General features: G+C 37.1%; 1 protein-coding gene across 10 annotated transcripts in view; it reads left to right on the plus strand.

Moving 5' to 3' along the window:
• Positions 1-16,253, plus strand: part of EYA4 (EYA transcriptional coactivator and phosphatase 4) — a 275,190-nt gene that overhangs the window by 225,221 nt on the left and 33,716 nt on the right. For all 10 annotated transcript variants that reach the window (XM_054558174.2, XM_054558173.2, XM_054558175.2 and 7 more), the window contains 2 exons: positions 4,451-4,587; positions 6,032-6,115. In XM_054558174.2, coding sequence (XP_054414149.2) covers positions 4,451-4,587; positions 6,032-6,115 — 221 coding nt within the window. The remainder of the gene's footprint in view (positions 1-4,450; positions 4,588-6,031; positions 6,116-16,253) is intronic.

Genomic DNA, 16,253 nt, shown 5'->3' on the forward strand with positions numbered 1-16,253 from the left:
CGCCCATGTGTCAAGGGAGGCAGTTTCCTCCACGCTGTTCTCCTGATAGTGAGTGAGTTCTCATGAAATCTGACAGTTTTATACATGTTTGGTAGTTCCTTCTGCTTTCCTTCTCCTTCCTGCGGCCTTGTGAAGAAGGTGCCTTGCTTCCCCTTTCCCTTCTGCCATGATTGTAAGTTTCCTGAGGCTTCCTCAGCCATGCTGAACTGAGTCAGCTAAACCTCTTTCCTTTGTAAATTACCCAGTCTCAAGTAGTTCTTTATAGTGATGTGAAAACGGACTAAATGGCTGTGCTAATTTACACCCCCACCAGCAGTGTGCAAGATTTCTGTCCTCCACAGCGTCTCCTACACTTGTTATCTTTCTTCTTTTAGATAATAGCCATTTTAACAGGTGTGAGGTGGTATCTCATTGTAGTTTTAATTTGCATTTCTTTGATGATGAGTCATGCTGAGCATTTTTCATACACCTGTTGTCATTTTTATGTCTTCTTTTGAGTGATGATCATACCAACCCATTGCCCATTTTTTATTTGGGTTATTTGTTTTTTACTATTGAGTTGTTTAAGTTCCTTATGTATTTTGGATATTAACCCTTTATCAGATGTATGGTTTGCAAATATTTTCTCTCACTCTAGTAGGTTGTTATATGACTCTTTTATAAGTAGAAGCAGATCTAGGTTTGACCTTCTGGTAACCTGAAGAGTCCATTGCTGTTTGCCTGAGAAAGTATAGCCAAATGGTTAAAGAAGGAGTTCTGCAGTCATACCAGTGTTGCATCATACAAGCCATTTAGTTTTGTTAAATTAGTTCCCACTTCTCCAGTTTCTCCATTATTAAAAGACAATAATGAAGGACCTAATTCACCGGGTTGGAGTGAGGTTTAAGTCAGACACACACATACACACGCATATATGTACACACACATAAATATATATAATGTTTCATAATAAAGAGCTTTGACAAATCAATAAGAAAAAGACAAACAGCCTAGTTTTCCTAATGGGCAAAAGATTTAACAGTTACTTCATTAAAAAGAAGATATCAAATGAGCAAGAAACATGAAAAAGTATTCTTCATAATTACTCATCAAGAAAATTCTAATTAAAACCACAGTGAGATACCATCACACACCCAAAATGGTGAAAATAAAAAACACTAACAATATCAAGTATTGACAAGGATGTGGAACAACTGAAACTCTCATTGTGGTAAGAGAGTAAATTAATACTGTCTTTAAATTAATAAAAATAAGCAATGGGTTAGCATGGTCGTTAATACACTGGAAAGAGAGTAATACACTGGAAAAAGGTCAATGTCTGTTAAAGATGAACATATGCCTTCCCTCTGACCCAGGAATCACATTGCCAGGTATACATACCCAAGAAGAATTAAGAGCTTATATCCACAAAGACATGTACAGGAATGTATATAGTAGCTTTATTCATAGTAGCGTAAAGTTGTGAATAACCCAAATGTCCATCAACAGAATGGATACAGTGTAATAGATACAGTGTAATATATATACATGAAGAAGTTCTAGCCACATTAAGGAAAGGACAACTGCTATCCCGGGCTAGAATATGGATTATCTCACAGCAGTGAATGAAGCCAAACACACATTTCAATAAAAAAAAATTTTTAAAGAGCAGTGAATGACATGTACTAAGGGGTGAATAAATGTAGAGTTACCCTTCATAGTTTTCTAAAAAGGCTGTCTTTATCGCCATCAAAACACTTCTGCCCATATTTTGTCCAAATTCTTAGAGCCCTTTTAAGATCCTTCAGTAATTTGAAAAGCATCAATGGGAATAAAAAGTCTTAGGTTTACTGAAACCCAGATACATCCTATAACCACAGTCTTTTCTCTTTCCTCTTCTGCTCTTTTCACTCCTTTGCTGTGACAGCTGCTGGATCCCAGTTCATTTGAATAGCAGAATTATTCCTGCTAAACTCCTCCTTTATGGACTCAGCCTACAACCACGCATGACTGGGGTTCCTCAAGTTTTTGTCCTTTCAGCTCTTGCACTGTGGCAAGAACAAGGTTGCCTTATGATAGTTAACACCTGAAAATTGATCTATAATGACTATAAGGAGAAGTTTTATAGAATGTCATCCAAAATGTTTTTTAAATGCATGCTTAATAAGTGAGGGTTAATTTTAATCACCATTTTATTTGAAAGCAGACACTTGGTTTGTGGGATATAGTAACCTTAGGAAAATTCTGTTTCAAAAATAATTAAAAATGGAACTTTTTATGTGATTTTATTTAAAAGTTGGTGTATGTTCAGATGTCTAAAGACTAATTTAATGCCTATGCAAATAAGGTGAAACATGATTTACTATAAGACAAGGCTATATTCAACCCCATAACTTAAAAACCTTATTACTATGCTATCTACTGTCACCCAGGTGATAACATAGACCCATGAAATGAACTATGCTGGCAATATTTTAAGTGCAAATAATATTTGGAGCACAGGCATATTTTTTTGATCATGTGCTGACATGCACAGTGTTTCCCAAAGAAAATGTTAGAGGTTACCCGTGTAAAAATTACTATTTCTCAGAAAAAGTGATGCCTAGTTTGGTCAGATTTGTTTATTTAGATTAATAACTGCTTGGTTTTCCTCAGAATTGTTTTATTTTAATTTTTAAATTTAAGATAAAAAATGATAGCCATAATATCTGTTTGTTTAAAAATCATGTAATTTAAATTTAATGTAGTTTGCCTTCTGTCTTGGAAATTGTCACTTTATACATACAATTTAAATCAAATTAAATATAAATCAGATTTATCCCTCAATAATCCAGAAAGCTGCTATGAAACTGAGATTTAGAGAGATTGAGTAAAATGCTTGTACTCATATAGTAGTTCTGACTCTTCAGCTTGTTATACTGTATCTCATAGTTGCCTCAGTTTATCTTAACAGTTGCTCCTACAGGTTTGCTACTACTCAGTACTCTCTACCTCCTAAGATACTTTCTCACAAGCTTTAATCATTTCAGAGTTTTAGATATCTATGGGACATTCAGAAGTCAGTTAGATTCTGAAACTGAATTAAAGTCTGAAACTTAGGATGTGGCCTAGTTGGAGGTATAGGTTTACGTATGAGTCATTACAGAGAAGGTCATTAACACATGAGAGAGTTAAATCCCCCAGATTGTGTGGAGTGAAGACAGTGATCAGAGGATGGAATTCTGACATACTAGCTCATAAGGAATGGGAGAAGTACAGGAGTCCATGTTTTCTAGATGGAGAAGGACTGATCGGAGTGATTCTAGAACTAGGAGAGTGCAAGGTATCAGCTGTCAAATAATAGTTTCAAGGAGGTGCTGCTTAAGAGAATCACACACAGCACAGAGATCCTGGAAGACAAGGACTGAGTCTGTCTATTGCATTTGTCAACAAGGTGATTTCTGGGGACTATTAGCAGGAGTATTTTTATTGCATTTTGGGGAACTGAGGCTAGATTATGATAAATTGGATATCAATAAGTGGGGACAGATGTGCTGTCCAGTGCTGCAGCCACTGGCCACACATGACTCTTGAGCACTTGTCATGTTGCTAGTGTAGATTGAGATCTGCTATAAGCATAGAACACTGCACAACATTTCAAAGACTTAGTATGAAAAAGAAAATGTAAAACATATCATTGATAATTTTATATTGATTACATACTGATATAACATGAATATATTGAGTCAGTCAACACATTGATTGATTACATACTGATATGATAACATGGATATATTGGGGCAATTAACATAGAAGTAATACTAATTTTACATATCTCTTTTTACTTTTTTTGACATAGCTGATAAAAAACTTTAAAATTTTATATAAGATCACATTTGTGGCTCACATGGTATTTCTGTCATATAGCACTAGTATGCACTATTCTAAGAAGTTTTATTTAAAAGAGAAAATGGAAGCAAATAGTATCTAGATGGAAATTCCAGGTCAGAGGGAAGGATTTTTTAACTTCTCAGTGACCCCAAGAAATGGGAGAGGTGGAAGGGAAGATGAGAGAGGGTTCGACTAATGAAGCGTGTCTTCCTAGGAGGTGGGGTTGGGAGTCAGGTTTGCAGGTGGAGGGATGGAATTGATCCAGAAGAAGACATCTCATTCTCTGAACTGTGACAAAAAAGGAGGTGAGGACATATCTAAATGGAGATAAATATGTAAGTGAAGGTATAGACAGGAAGTTGAAGGCATATGGTGTAGAAAAGACATTCAAGTTTAATAGATCACATAGATTAAAACTAGTAGGAGTTTGTGTAAACTACAAAAGTTCTGACTGACTTGTGTGTGCTTGGGATTATAAATCTCTTTTTTGCCATAAGGATGTTTCTATTGTATAAGAATTTGTTAAGATAATTAATAATGAAGACTCATACTTGATCTAAAAATGAAGTGCTATTCTTGACGTAAGTCATGTTATCTATAGGAGAGTTCGATACCATGCAGAGTCCCTCCACACCCGTCAAAGATCTTGATGAGAGAACCTGTAGAAGTTCTGGGTCAAAGTCCAGAGGAAGAGGCCGGAAAAATAATCCTTCCCCGCCTCCTGATAGTGACCTGGAGGTATGCCTACTCATTCTTAAAGATTGTAGTATGATGCTTTATTTTACAGAATGATACATTCTCTATCTTACAGTTCTATTATGTTTCAAATTTAAAAATCAAGATATATCATGAATTGAATGGACCTACTTTGTGATAGGCATTTTTACAACTCTGAAGTTTGAGATTCCATCCATTATAATATTAAAATTAAAAACAAATAACAGTATAAAAATGATATTGATTTACAGATTATTGACCTGAGATAATTGCAAGTTTTGATCTAAATTGGCACCGACAAATTTTAAAACTATAGCCATTGTTTGTGGGATACTTTTCTATGTAGCACTGTGTTCGATAGCACTAAAGTAATAGAAGATGTCCAAATGGGTCATTAAGTTTAAAAAGATGAAAGTAATTTGTATAGAAAGAAAAATTCATCTTCTAAAAATAGGACGAGTTTCAATCACTTAATAATATGTGTTAAAATTTGTATATCTGAAAATTTTACTATATGTTATTTTTCTATTTATGAGTTCTTTTGAGATATATCTGTACTAAGCAGGGTTGATTTTTATTATAAAACATCAGTAGAAACTATTCTTAACCATAATATGTTACTTCTTACATACCACATACTTCAGTTAAGAAAAAAATTGAACTTCCAGATTTAGTAAAATCAAGTGACAGACCTTGTGATTCTTTATAAGAGATAACTTCCTTTTCTTGAACAACAGCAACAACTTCACATCTCCTCAAGAACTTGACAGGTGATATAAATGAGAGACTGGGCTGAGTTGCCCAGCAGATTGTGAGGAGCTCAGAGTGTAGGCCCATTCTGAGGGACCTGCCTGTCACTGCCACGTAGGAATGGCAGCCAGCCTGGCTACAACTTCTAGTTGCTGTGCTACAGTCAAAACCCTGAAGTTTGTGGGCAACTGCCTAGTTTTCAAATGTTAATTCATAATTTGAAATCCTTCAAAACTCCAGGGAGGCCAACATATCTGCTGGCCTAATATGACCCCAGGATCCATACTTGACAATTCTGTTTAGCGGTCACTCATTGATTCTTTTAAATATTTCTTTAAAATCTAATTCTTTGCAGAAATTGTAAAAGTTTATGAATCCCTAAGGTATAAAACTTTAAAATATGTAGAGTTTCAAGCATGCTTCTATCATGAAGTCTGAATGTATCTCTTTTTGGTGTTAACTACAAGTAAATGTGTGGATTAATTTATTCAAGCGAGGACATCTGACTCTTAAGCTTATAATTTGTATAATTCCTGCTTCTCAGGCTTTATAGGAGTTAGATTTGGCAAATTTGAGAAACAAAAAAAATGAATAGTATTATTTTCTATTAAATGATATCAAGATGATCTCTAGGAAGGGAGACATTTTCTGCTTATAAAAAGATTTCTGTTTCCTTGGACTTTTTAATTTTCTGATATTTATTTTTTGTCTTCAGCGTGTGTTTGTCTGGGATTTGGATGAAACCATCATTGTTTTTCACTCACTGCTCACCGGGTCTTATGCACAGAAGTATGGCAAGGTAAGAAGTCAAGAAACATTACTTCAAGAAATCTTGTTAAATTTTTTGTGTTTAAAATCAAGGGCCATTTAAAAATGCTTTTAAGTGTTTTCTTATTGCAGTCTGTGAAATCTCTTAATTATCTATTTCTAGTGTCTTATAGTTCTTTAATGTGAACTGGCAAATTTAACAAAGCTAATTATAAATTGAATGCCTTGCTATTTCTTCAAAAGGACTGAGTTTTCTACATCAAGACCAAGCTTCTTAGTCTCACATAATTATTTTAGAAAAAAAATTGTAAACCGAAATGGACTTTAAAACATTATAAAATCATATATTATCCCCAGTAAAAGAGCTTTAAGAAATTGTTTGAACTAATTTGTTGCAATTTTATAGCAATAGCGAGTAATCTTTCATCTGACAGATCTTTTGGATTTATGAATGTTTTTCTGTAACTTGAGTACACATATGAACAGCAACCAAGGTAACACCCCCTCCCATATACAAAGTCAGTGATAGATGGTCTCATGCCTCACCTGCCTTTCTCTCTTGCTATTGTTTTTATTTTTTATTTTATTTATTTATTTATTATTATTGTTACTATTATTATTATTATTATTATTATTATTATTATTATTTTGAGACGAAGTCTCACTCTGTCCCCCAGGCTGGAGTGCATTAACACGATCTCGGCTCACTGCAACCTCTGCCTCCCGGGCTCAAATGATCCATCTGCCTCAGCCTCTCGAGTAGCTGGGATCACAGGCACCCGCCACCATTTCTGGCTAATTTTTGTATTTTTAGTAGAGACAGGGTTTCACCATGTTGGCCAGGCTGGTCTCAAACTCCTGACCTCAAGTGATCTGCCTGCCCCTCGGCCTCCAAAGTGCTGGGATTACAGGTGTGAGCCACAACGCCCAGCACCTATTTTTATAGTTAGCTTCTTATAACATCATTATTAGAAACCTCTGTGAGTCCTTCTCCGAAGACTGATGCAACTCTAAAAGGCTTTTTGGCTGGAAACACAGCTGTTTAGGCATAACTGTTTATGTCTTAGACTCTGTAGGGCTCATAATCAAACTAAAGCCAACTCAGAACATGTTGGCTTACTGTCAGTTACTATACTCAAAGTTGTATCTTTGGTTCCTTTACAAATCACGCTTACAGAAATGTCTTCCTATGTCTTCATAGCATTCCATTATTTTATAATATCTCATGTTCATGCAGTTTTTAGCAACTATATTAAGCTTTGTCTTCTGACAAGTAATGATAAAATTGCGTTGAAGTCTAGTCTTCCAAAATTACACTTTGGGTGAATCTGCATTGTCATTTGGTTTTGGTATAGGTAATGGATATTGCTAAACAGATGTGAAGGTAACAATTTTGTTTAACAACCATTTACAAGAAGTGTTAGCCCCTTTATCACAAGTATCATCTAAAGCAATCTTCTACAAAGTAGGATGTATACATGTACACCAGACATACAAGACACTCCATTGGGATAAAGAAAGGAAATATTAGAATGAATACCACATAGACACATACATTTGTATCTCGTATTTATTAATTTTTATTATCTGTTTCACAATGCACATACTTTATAGATACATTGTCTTAGCTGTGCTGCTATAACAAATTACCATAGACTAGGTGGATTAAATAACAGACATTTATTTCTCACAGTTTTGGAGGCTGAGAAGGCCAAGGTCAACATGTCAACAGATAGAGTTCTGGTGAGGGCCTGCTTCCGGGTTTACAGATGGCAATCTTCTTGCCATGTCCTCCACCTCATATGGTGGAGAGCAGAGAGAATAGGAGAGAAAGCAAACTCTTGTGTCTTTTTATAAGGGCACACTAATCCCATTCATGAGGGCTTTACCCTCATGACCTAATTATGTCCCAAAGGCTCCCCCTTCTAATGCTTCTCACATTGGGGTTAGGATTTCAATATTTGAAATTTTATATTATAAATATAATTATATTTTATTATATATATTATAAATATATAACATCATAATTAAAATATAAGTATATAATTTATGAGTAAATTATACAGAAAGTTGGAGTACACACTCAATATTCTACTGCTGATTAAGTGTGCAGTATAAAAAGTTTCCAGACTATAATCTGAAGAATTTCTTCTAAGTCGTATTGGCTTATCAGAAGTACACAGTAAATCCTGTTGAGCTGATTGCAATATTTTTGTGTGGCTAAGTTTCATATTAGGTAAGTGTTTAAAATAAACAATCTAATAAGCAGATTGGCCCAAATAAAGATCCCTTCAAAATAGTCACCATGAGGGGTTACACCTAAATATCCATGTTGCCCCCATTGTACCAAATCAGTGGTAGAACTCATCTTTTGGAATTATCATTAGCCTTTTAACATATTTCCTGGCTTCACATCTTTATCCTTTTGTGGTCATTTTGATCTTTTTAAAAATAGAAAGATCATTCGGACTGAAGGCAGTGAATAAGGAGCATGGTAAAACTGTCACTGTATATATTTGTTTGTTTTATTTTTGTAAAAAATACCATAGAGTAATGAAGCCGCCTTTCTCAATTTACTCATAAACTGGCTTTAAGAGCAATTCCAAAAGCAAAGTTCAACTTCTCTCAGCACTGCTGTGTCAGGGAAATAAACCTGTCAGCTCCCAGGATGTCGACGGGACATGCAGCACTCATTTCAACACACAAGTTTTATTTTTTCAAAGTATTGCCCTAAAAGGTTTTTTTCAAATTCAAAATAGAGACTCTCTCTGCATGCTCTGTGCTTCTAGAAGGTTAAAACCAAAAGAAGGAGAATACCAAAAGGGTGGGGCAAAGCAAGGGGAAGAAGGAAACTAACCATTATGGAAGGCTCATGATGTGCCAGGCAGGAAGCATCCCACAGGATGAAGGGGTAGGCTGTTCTCTCAAAGCTATAGATGAGGAAACATATCCAGAGAAGTAATAAAAATGTGTCCACAGCCACACAACCAGTCAGTGGCAGAGACGAGTCCTGGGGCCCCAGATTCTTTGACCCTGAAGCCATGTTCTTTCTGCCATAACACATCGCATGGCCTGGACAGTTAATATACCAGGAATGCAATAGAAAAGTAATATTTCCGAACAGGAGTAAAGACAATTAATGAGGTACTGCATAGGCAGATGGGTGAGTTCTCTTTTAAGTTGTAATTTTAATGATCTTCTCTCAGACACTTGGGATGTGTTTTCATCAAGAGGTAAAACTTAAGAAATATTCCATGAAATAGAATATGGCAGACAATAATCAGTACCTGCTGGTGGGGCAGAATACAGAAAGAATCAGAGGCACTATTGGAAGGGGATGAGAAAGATAAACTTACATTTATAGGATACCTGTCCTGTGGTTCAGCCGATGTTTGACATTTTAGAAGCAATAGGGTGGTAGTGAAAGGCAAAAGCTTTTGAGTCAGATAAACTTGAGTTTGAAAATCCAGTTCTGATGCTTACAGCATTCTGACTCTGGCAAATTACTTAAATCTTCAGTTTCAAAATCTGTAAAATGGGAATAACACTGTTAGATTGACCACATTGAATAATGATGTTTTTGCTCAGAGCAATTTAAGAAAACTAAAGTAAAAGTGTTTTTAGGCTATATTTTTTCTAATAAAAATAAAAACATCCTTGTCGAATTCCATGAAAAACAACTTATATTGCCTTATTTATTGAATTATTACATATATTTTTCTAAAAGTTGTTTTATCATTGACAATTTACTTAATGTAATTCAGAAAATTGGCACTGCCTTTTAGCCAGTAATAAATTAATATCTTGGCATATTGAGAAGTAGCTAAATAAGGCCCATCTTATGAAGCTGTGGACCACAGACACCTCAGGGTTCACTGCAGATGGGACAGAGATGACGTTGGGTAACTTCAGCTTCACCACAAACCATAACTGAAAAATGGTAAACTAGAGCTCTTCAGACAGACTGCATTCATTTAACAAATATTTAGTAATATCAATAGACATGCTTCTTGCTCTCATGGAGCTTACAAACCAAACAAAAAACAAAACCAAAAAAACACATTTCAGGTATTGGTAACTTCTGCGAAGAAAATAAAACTAGGTCGTATAATGAGGGACTAGGGTATGTGACTGAGGAAGTGACATTGGTACTGAGAGGAGCTAGCCCTACAAATTAAGAGAGTGGGAGAATTGGAAAGAGCATTCCAGCAGTGGGTGCTGATCTTCCGGTGTTCCAGGAATATGAAGTCTAGTGTGGCTGGAAGGTTGTAAACAAGAGAAAGAATAGTACAAGGTAAAGGGAAGGAGGTGGAACAAGTTGGCAAAATAGAAACCTCCACTGATTGTCCTCCCTGCAGCAACACCAAATTGAATAAGTATCCACACAACAAAAGCACCTTCATAAGAACCAAAAGCCAGGTGAGCAATCACACAATACCTAGTTTTAACTCATATTACTGAAAGAGGCACTGAAGAGGGTAAGAAAGACAGTCTTGAATTGCTGACACCACCACCCCACACCAGTCTTCCAGCAGCAGCCAAATGGCACAGAGAGAGAATCTGTGCACTTGGGGGAGGGAGAGCTCAATGAGTGTAGGGTTTTGCATTGGAACTCAGTGCCCTTTCACAGCAGAAAGCAACACTCGGTAGAACTTAGCCAACACCCATGGAGGGGGCATTTAGACCAGTCCTAGCTGGAGAAGAATCTCCCATCTCAGCTGTTGGAACCTGAGTTCTGGCAAATCATCACCACCATGGGATAGAGTGCTCTGGGGTCCAGGCAGTTTAGGCCACAAGGACCACAATTCCTGGACAAGTCCTGCTGCTCTGCTGGGCTTGAAGCCAGTGGACTCAGCAGACACATGACCTGGTGGAAGGGAGTGCTTGTGCTACCCCTCCCTCAGGCCCAGGCATTACAGCTCACAGTTCCAGTAGAGATGTCTTCCTTCCACTTGAGGGAGGAGAGGAAAGAGTAAAGAGGAATTTGCCTTGCAATTTGGATACTAACTCAGTCACAGAAAGAAAGGGCACCAGGCAGAGTCCTGAGGCCCCAATTCCAGGCCCTGGTTCCCAGATAACATTTCTACACACGCCCTGAAGGAAGCTTGCTTCCTTGAAGGGAAGGATCCAATCCTGGCAAGATTCATCACTCTTGGGCCCTGAATAATCAACAGTAGTAGCAAGGCAGTACTTGCCGCAGGCCTTGGGTGAGACTCAGAGATGTGCTGGCTTCAGGTGTGACCCAGCATATTCCTAGCTGTGGTGGCTATGGAGAGGGACTCCTTTTACTTGAGAAAAGAAGGAAGAATAAAGGGGACTTCCTCTTGCAGTTTAGGTACCAGCTTGGCAACAGTGGGATAGGGCACCAAGTTGGCATGTGGGGTCCCTGATTCCAGGCCATGGCTCTTGGATGGCATTTCTGCACCTGCCTTAGGTCAGAGGGGAGCCCACTGCCCTGAAGGGAGAGCCCTAGGCATGAAAGCCTTTGCCACAAGCTGACTGAAGAGCCCTTGGGCATTGAATGAACATCTGTGATAGCTAAACAGTACTTGCCATGGGCCTGGAGCAGTCAGTAGTAGTCATGGGAGAGAATTTTCTGCTTGTGGAAAGGGTAGGGAAAAGTGGGAAGGACTTCATTTTGTGGCTTGGGTGCCAGCTCAACCACAGTAGAATAGAGCAACAGGTAGTTTCCTAATAGAGCACCAGGTAGATTCCAGATTCAGGTCCTAGCTCCTAGATGGAGCCAGGCTCTCTAGACCCACCAGGGACCAGGGGAACTTGACACCCTGAAGGGAAGCATACAAACTTGGCTAGCTTTGCCACCTGCTGATTGTAGAGCCTTGAGCAAACATAGGTGGTAGCCAGGCAGTGGTTACCACAGGCTTTGAATGTGACCCAGCCCTGTGCTGGCTGCAGGTCTGATCCAGCACAGTCCCAGGGTGGTGGTCACAGAGGTGCTTGTGTCACCCTTTCCCCAGCTCCAGGCAGCTCAACACAAGAGAGAGACCCCATTTGTTTGGGAGAAAGTAGGGGAATAGAACAAAAGTCTCTGCCTGGTAATCCAGAGAATTCTTTGAGATCTTATCCAAGACCACCAAGAGGGCATCTCTATGAGTCTGCAAGAGCCACAGTATTACTGGGCTTGGGGTGCCCCCATTTAATACAGATAGCATACAGTGACCAAAAACTTAGATCACAACACCCAAGTTCCTTCAAAGACCTCAAAAGCCTTCCCAAAAAGAACAGGTATAAAGAAGCCCAGACAGCAGCGACTCCAGTAAATACCTAACTCTTCAATGTTCTGACACTGGTGGGCATCCACAATCATTAAGACTACCCAGGAAAACATGACATCACCAAACAAGGCACCAGTGATCAATCCTAGAGGGATGGAGATATGTGACCTTTCTGATAGAGAATTCAAAATAGCTTTTCTGAGGAATCTCAACAAAATTCAAGATAACAGAGAAGGAATTCAGTACCCTATAAAATAAATTTAACAAAGATATTTAAATAAAAAGAATCAAGCAGAAATTCTGGAATTGAAAATGTAATGGACATACTGAAGAATGCATCAGAGTCTCTTAACAGCAGAATTGATAAAGCAGAAGAAAGAATTAGTGAGCTTGAAGACAGGCTACTTGAAAATACACAGCCAGGGGAGACAAAATAAAAGAGAATAAAAACCAATGAAGCACACCTACAAGATCTAGAAAATAGCCTCAAAAGGGCAAATCTAAGAGTTATTGGCCTTAAACAGGAGATGGAGAGGTGGGGCTAGAAGGTTTATTGAAAAGGATAATAACAGAGAACTTCCCAAACCTAGAGAAAGATGTCAATATCCACATGCAAGAAGGTTCTAGAACACCAATAAAATTTAACCCAAAAAAGACTACCTCAAAGCATTTGATAATCAAACCTCAAAGCCCAAGAATAAAGAAAGGATCCTAAAATCAGTGAAAGAAAAGAAACAAGGAGCATACAGTGGAGCTCCAGTACCTGGCAGCAGACTTTTCAGTGGAAACCTTATAGGCTAGGAGGGAGTGGCATGACATTTTTAAAGTGCTGAAGGATTAAAAAAAAAAAAAACATATTTTCCCTAGAATAGTATATCCAGTGACAATATCCTTCAAACATGAAGGAGAAATACTTTCCCAGACAAACAAAAACTGAGTGATTTCATCAACACTGGATTTATCCTACAAGAAATGCTAAAGAGAGTTCTTCAATCTGAAAGAAAGGGATGTTAATGAGCAGTAAGAACTCATCTGAAGGTAAAAAACTCACAGGTAACAATAAGTACACAGAAAAACACAGAATAGTGTAACACTGTAATTGTGGTATGTAAGCTACTCATACTTTAAGTAGAAAGACTAAAAGATGAACCAATTAAAAATAATAACTGACAACTTTTCAAGACATAGACAGTAAAATAGGATACAAATAGAAACAACAAACAGTTAAAAAGCAGGGGAACAGAGTCAAAGTGTAGAGTTTTTAATTAGTTTTCTCTTTGCTGGTTTGTTAGTTTGTTGGTTTATGCAATCAGTGTTACATTGCCATCAATTTCAATTAATGAGATATTATTTGCAAGCCTCATGATAACTGCAAATCAAAAACATACAACAGATACACCAAAAATACAAAGCAAGAAATTAAAACATACCAACAAATAAGTCATCTTTACTAAAAGGAAGACAAGAAGGAAGAGGAAACCACAAAACAACCAGCAAACAAATAACAAAATGGCAGGAATAAGTCCTTACTTATCAGTAATAACATTGAATGTAAATGGACTAAACTCTCCAATGAAAAGACATAGAGTGGCTGAATAGATTAAAAAAAAAAAAAAAAAAAAAAAAAAACCATGACCCAATGATCTCTTGCCTACAAGAAACACACTTCACCTATAAAGACACACAGAGACTGAAAATAATGGGATGGAAAAATATATTTCCTGAAAATGAAAACTAAAAAAGAGCTAGAGTAGCTATACTTATAATCATCAAAGTGGATTTTAACACAAAAAGTAAAACAAAAAAACTATAAAAATTAGACAAAAGAAGGTCATCATATAATAATAAAGGAGTCAAATCAGCAAAAGGATATAACAATTTTAAATGTATATGCACTCAATATTGGAGCACCAAGATATATAAAGCAAATATCATTAGTGCTAAAGAGAGAGATGAACTTCAATACCATAGTCACTGGAGACTTCAGCACCTGACTTTCAACATTGGGCACATCATCCAGACACAAAATCAACGAAGAAACACTGGACTTAATCTGCACAGACTTAGACCAAATGGACCTAATAGATATTTACAGAACATTTCATACAACAACTGCAGAATATACATTCTTCTCCCACACACATGGATCATTCTCATGATAGACCACATGTTAGGCCACAATACTAGTCTTTAAAAATTAAAAAAAATGAAATTATATTATGTGTCTTCTCTGACCACAATGGAGTAAAATTAGAAATCAATAATGAGGAATTTTGGAAACTATGCAAGCACATGGAAACTAAACAATAACTCCTGAATGACCAATGGGTCAATGAAAAAATTAAGAAGGAAATTAAAAATTTCTTGAAAGAAAAAAATGATAATGGAAACACAAAATACTAAACCCTATGGAATACAGTGAAAGCAGCACTAAGAGGAAAGTTTATAGCTGTAATTGTCTGCGTCAAAAAAAGTAGAAAAACTTCAAATAAACAATGTAACGATGCATCTTAAGAAACTAGAAAAGATCAGAGAAGAAATAAATGAACTTGAAATGAAAAAAATACAAAAGATCGACAAAATTAAAAGTTGGTTTTTTGAAAAGATAAACAAAATAGACAAATCTTTAACCAGCCTAGCTAACAAAAAAGAAGAGAAGACTCAAATAAGTAAAACCAGAAATGGAAAAGGAGACATTACAACCTATACTTCAGAAGTTCAAAGGATTCGTAGAGGCTACTGTGAGAAACTACATGCCAAGAAACTGGAAAATCTAGATGAAATGGACCAACAACTAGACATAGAAAGCTGTCAAGATTGAATCATGAAGAAGTCCAAAACGTGAACACACCAATAACAAGTAGAGATGGAAGCTGCAGTAAAAAATACCCCAGCAGGCCCAGCGCAGTGGCTTATGCCTGTAATCCCAGCACTTTGGGAGGCCGAGGCGGGCGGATCACGAGGTCAGGAGATCAAGACCATCCTGGCTAACACGGTGAAACCCCGTCTCTACTAAAAAATACAAAAATTAGCCAGGCATGGTGGCGGGCGCCTGTAGTTCCAGCTACTCGGAAGGCTGAGGCAGGAGAAGGGCGTGAACCCGGGTGGCAGAGCTTGCAGTGAGCCAAGTTAGTGCCACTGCACTCCAGCCTGGGTGACAGAGCGAGACTCTGTCTCAAAAAAAAAAAAAAAAGAAAAAAAAGAAAAGAAAGCCTGGGACCCTATGACTTTACTGCTTAATTTTTCCAAACATTTAAGGAAGAGCTAATAGCAACCCTGCCCAAACTATTCCAGAAAACAGAGGAGGGAATATTTCCAAACTCATTCTACAGGGCTATTGTTACTCTGATACCAAAACCAGATGAAGACACATTAAAGAAAGAAAGCTACAGACCAATATCCTTGATAAATATTGATGCAAAAATCCTCAACAAAATACTAGCAAACTGAATTCAACAACACATTGAAAAGAAAGATAATTCATCATGACCCGAGTGGGCTTTACCCCAGGGGTGCAAGGATGGTTCAACATATGCAAATCAGTCAATGTGATACATCCTACCAACAGAATGAAACACATAAAGATTATTTCATCTGATGCTGAGAAGTATTTGTTAAAATTCAACATCCTTTCCTGACAAAAAAAAATCTTCGAAAAACTGGGTATAGAAGGACAATACCTCAACACAATAAAAGCCATATATGACAGACCTGCAGCTGATATCAATCACACAGAATGGGGAAAAATTGAAAACCTTTCCTCTAAGATCTGGAACACAACAGAGATGCCCACTGTCACCACTGTTATTCAGCATAGTACTGGAAGTCCTAGTTAGAGCAGTTAGATAATAGAAAGAAATAAATGGCATCCAATTTGGAAAGGAAGAAGTCAAATTAGCCTTATTTGTAGATGATATAATCTTATTTTTAGAA

The sequence above is a fragment of the Pongo abelii genome, chromosome 5 (genome assembly GCF_028885655.2).
Source record: "Pongo abelii isolate AG06213 chromosome 5, NHGRI_mPonAbe1-v2.0_pri, whole genome shotgun sequence".
Lineage (NCBI taxonomy): Eukaryota > Metazoa > Chordata > Mammalia > Primates > Hominidae > Pongo > Pongo abelii.